Here is a 4037-nt window from a genome sequence, read left to right as displayed (position 1 = left end):
CTGGGCTGGAGGCGGGTGGTCAGATCGCTGGGCCCAACCCCGAGCCGTCGCGACGGAGCGCGGGGCACCGGCCGCCGTCCCCGCGCGCTGAACCGCGGCTCGCCAGCGCCACCCCCAGCGGAGCGCAGCGGCTGCAGCTCGGCCCCGGCGCCTTCCTGTGGCTCCCCGGCTCCCCGGTGGACACAGCGGTCGGCGCGCAGGAAGCGGCCAAGCCTCGCCTTCAGAGGAGACGTCTAGGGGGGTTCGCCCGCCGCCTGCAGATACCAAGGGTCAGACTGAGCGCGTTTCCAGGCGGAGTCCGAGGGGAACGGAACCATGGCCTCGAGGGGGCGCTATTCGGCCTGTTGGAGGGCCAGAAGACTGCAGAGAAGCCCCAGGGTCGAGACCCTGGCAAAGACCAGGGCTCGAAGAGCCTGGAGCTAGCTGGAGTCCTGCGGAGGCTGGGGTGGAGCACCAGATTCCGGAGGACAAAGACGCGCGGGCCCGTGGGACCCACCGACGCCGCCCAGGCTCGGCCCCAACGAGTGCGGGGCCTGTGGCGAGAACAAACTTTCCCGCCGCGGAGGGGCGGGGGAGCCGGGCAGGAGGCTTCTCCCCCGAGCCGCCGCTCTCCTCCACCTGCCAGTGTGCAACCTCCGCCCAGCCTTCGCCCACCCCTGTTCCCTCCCCTCCCCCGCGCGCCTCTGTTCACTTAGACTCATCTCTCTCCTCTCCCCTCCTCCTCCTCCCTCTTGCCTTTCTCCCCCACTTTTCTCCTCTTTTTTTCTCTTATCTCTCCTTTTTGTATTCTCTCCCCCCTCGCGGCCCGGCTCGCTTCTCTCCTCCTCCGGGCCGCAGGGGAGGAGGTAAACGAGCTGCGCCCGGGGCCTGCGCCGCACAGTGGGAGGCGTTTCTCCTACTTCTCGCGGGTAATTTGGAGGGATCGTATGTGCGCGCGCGCGCGCGTGAGCTTCAGGCGAAAAGGGGTAGGATCCAGCGCCCATCTGAGAGGGTCGGGGTCTTTGACGTTCCTCACCAGCAGCACAAACCTCCCAGAACAAGTGTGAGTGTGGGTGAGAGTGCGCGCGCGCGCACGGGCTGGCTGCGCTTGGCACGCTTGGTGGCCCGGGGCCCCAGGGCCCGGGGGCCCGCCTGGCGGCCCGGGATTACCGTGACGTCACATTGAGCCTTTGGCCACCTTGGACTGGGACACCTCGGGAGCCGCACAGCCCCGCGCCGCGCCTCACCTTGCCTCGCCACAGCGCGACTTTGGGAACCCGCATCCTCTCCCTTTCCTTGCCCATCCATGGGCCCTTCTGTCTTCCGGACCACGCGGGCCGGAGGGGCGCCTTCTGGAGCGCAGGGCTCGGCAGCCGGACTGCCCTCGGCTCTGCCTCCAGTCGTGCCAAGCGGGCGGAGGACCCGGCGCTGGGCACCCGCAGCCGTGTAAGGAACCGAGGCGGCGCACGGCTGGAGGCTCAGAATCGCGGGGCTGAGGCGGGAACTCGCAAGAGAAGAAGGAGGCGGTCCAGGGACAGCCACCATGTCCTTCCCGCACTTTGGACACCCGTACGGCAGCGCTTCCCAGGTAAGAAGTGCTTCCATGGGGGATGGGGACAGACGGGGTGGGGAGGGGGCGGGTGCCCAGTGCACGCGCCCGCCGCTGAGCGCCCTCCTTTCCCACGAGTCTCGGGGGAGACCAGACTGAGCAGGTACGATGTACCACAGACCCCCTCCGACACCCCCAGTCACTGTCCGAGAACGTTCCACTCCCCCAGTGCAAGCTGGAAAATCGTGTGACCCGAAACTTGGGCACCATCCATGAGCTCGGCGAGGTGGGTGGGATCTCGAGATCTTCCAGACAGGCCGCCTTATTGTACAGATATCCGAGGTGACCCCGAGAGCCCTCCTCACCATTTTTCAGTTGTTTGCTTGTTGACTTCTGTTCTTATCCTCTCTCCCTTCTTTGAGCGGGCCCGAGCTCTCTGCTTCCGGTTCCTTCGATTTTTCCAGATTAGGGTGGGTGTTGTGCAGTGACAGGGGTTTCCTGGGGAAATTCTGGGGACAACCACCACTGTTTCTCCAGCTTCTGCCCAGATTGTGGGGTCTGGTTGCAACGTGACCTCTGACCCGCCTTGTGATCTTGGCACAAGTCTCCCTGGGCCTCATTCCCCGTCTATAAAATGGGAGCAGGAGTAAGACGTGATGGTGGTCTCTAAGGCTAACTTCTAGCTCTGCCTTTGTAGGATCCCTATGATGGGGGACGGGAGGAGGGATCGGTGAGGGAATCAGCGGAGTTGGGCTCCTGTAATTCGCCTTTCAGAACGTTGCCATCGCCTGGACCCCTGGGACTCTGGAGCCTTAGCAACGTTTTAGGAGTATCTACAAGGGCGGTTTGGATAAATTGCGTCTTCAGATAATTCCCATCCCAGCAGAATGCTCCGCACACGGTGGCATGTAGCTAATGTTGAATGAGGAAGTGATCCGGCAGTGCACCTCTCTCTCCCCCATAGTTTCTGGTGTCTGCAAGTTCCAGCGCCACTTGCTGCGAATCCGCCCCGCGCTCCGTCCCAGATGTGGCCTCAGGCTCCACCCCGGCGGCCGCTCTCTGCTGCGCATCCTACGACAGTCGGCTGCTGGGCAGTGCGCGGCCGGAGCTGAGCGCGGCCTTGGGCATCTATGGATCCCCATACGCCGCCGCCGCAGCTGCTCCGAGCTACCCAGGCTACCTGCCCTACAGCCCAGAGCCGCCCACGCTGTACGGGGCGCTGGTGAGTACACCGCACGGAGCCTGGGTCTGTGAGCCAGGACCCGTCCGGCCTGGGGGGCATGAACTGCAGCAAAGGGGAAAACTCAGTGTGACATCTCCAGGGAAAATCTTGGAAGGAGGCAAAACTCCCAGGGAAGGAATTGGGTAGGATTGTGTATAGCCGGGGGTGGGGGGTGGGGGGTGGAAAAAACACATCTTTGCAGCATTTTACACTTTGCAGAACGCCATTCTGATTAAAACACATCTGTGTTTCTATTAATTCTGTGAGGTAGGCAAGTCTCAGTTTTGGGATGAGGATGTTGAGATGTAGAAGGATTCAGATACCTTGCCCAAAGTCACAAAGATACAAAGGGCCAGGAAATCGCTCTGGAAGGAGAGAGTAAGGCAGGGAAGTTCCCCAGCTGGTAGGGAGGGAGTTGGGGAGGAGTCACAAGTAGTAACAATACTGGTTAAGAGCTAATATTTAACTACTGCTTAGTCTGCACCAGGAATTCTGCCAAATGCTCTTCTTCAATACCCTACGGGTACTATTGTTAGTCCCAGTTACCTAGGGGAAACTGAGGCATAGAGCAAGTTAAACAACTGTGCCCAAGATCACATAGCCAATGGGAGTGGTGGTCCTGGGATTTGAACCAGACTTTTACTCCAGGGTTCACACCCTTAGCAACTACGCCACCCAGCCTCTTCCCCAAATGTTGTCCTGAATTCTCTCTTCCCACCCCACCCCCACCAGAATCCACAGTATGAATTTAAAGAGGCTGCAGGGAATTTTACACCTGGCCTGGCGCACCCAGGAGCCTATTATCCCTATGAGCCGACTCTGGGGCAGTACCAGTATGAACGGTAAGACACGGGGTGCATTGGTAGCTGGCCTTGCAAGTCCTCCCCACTCTGCTGCCACAGGGCCCCTCTGGGAAGAGCCTGGGAAGGGTTTGGGGGGGGGGGCGTGCATGAGGAGGGAGGAGCGCTGAATCTCATTTCCAGGCCTCAGACTGTCTCCTGCCTGCAGCCCCAGGTTCTCAGACCCAGAACTGTGAGCCAGGTTCTCCCCCCAGGTATGGAGCAGTGGAGTTGAGCGGCACGGGCCGACGGAAGAACGCCACCCGGGAGACCACGAGCACGCTCAAGGCCTGGCTCAACGAGCACCGCAAGAACCCCTACCCCACCAAGGGCGAGAAGATCATGCTGGCCATCATCACCAAGATGACCCTCACCCAGGTGTCCACCTGGTTCGCCAACGCGCGCCGGCGCCTCAAGAAGGAGAACAAGATGACGTGGGCGCCCAAGA

General features: G+C 61.4%; 1 protein-coding gene across 1 annotated transcript in view; it reads left to right on the top strand.

Annotated features, from left to right (window-relative positions):
* The first annotated feature begins 593 nt into the window (after nucleotides 1-593).
* The window catches only part of IRX6 (iroquois homeobox 6), a 6267-nt gene continuing 2823 nt past the window's right edge, over nucleotides 594-4037 (top strand). The window contains exons 1-4 of the mRNA XM_081807886.1: nucleotides 594-1567; nucleotides 2493-2750; nucleotides 3483-3592; nucleotides 3805-4034. Coding sequence (XP_081664012.1) covers nucleotides 1523-1567; nucleotides 2493-2750; nucleotides 3483-3592; nucleotides 3805-4034 — 643 coding nt within the window. The 5' untranslated portion in view covers nucleotides 594-1522. The remainder of the gene's footprint in view (nucleotides 1568-2492; nucleotides 2751-3482; nucleotides 3593-3804; nucleotides 4035-4037) is intronic.

The sequence above is a fragment of the Leptonychotes weddellii genome, chromosome 16, assembly GCF_054177405.1.
Source record: "Leptonychotes weddellii isolate Sample4059 chromosome 16, ASM5417740v2, whole genome shotgun sequence".
NCBI classification, from domain to species: domain Eukaryota; kingdom Metazoa; phylum Chordata; class Mammalia; order Carnivora; family Phocidae; genus Leptonychotes; species Leptonychotes weddellii.
Note: the sequence above shows the minus strand (reverse complement) of the source record. Positions and strands in the feature narration are given on the sequence as shown.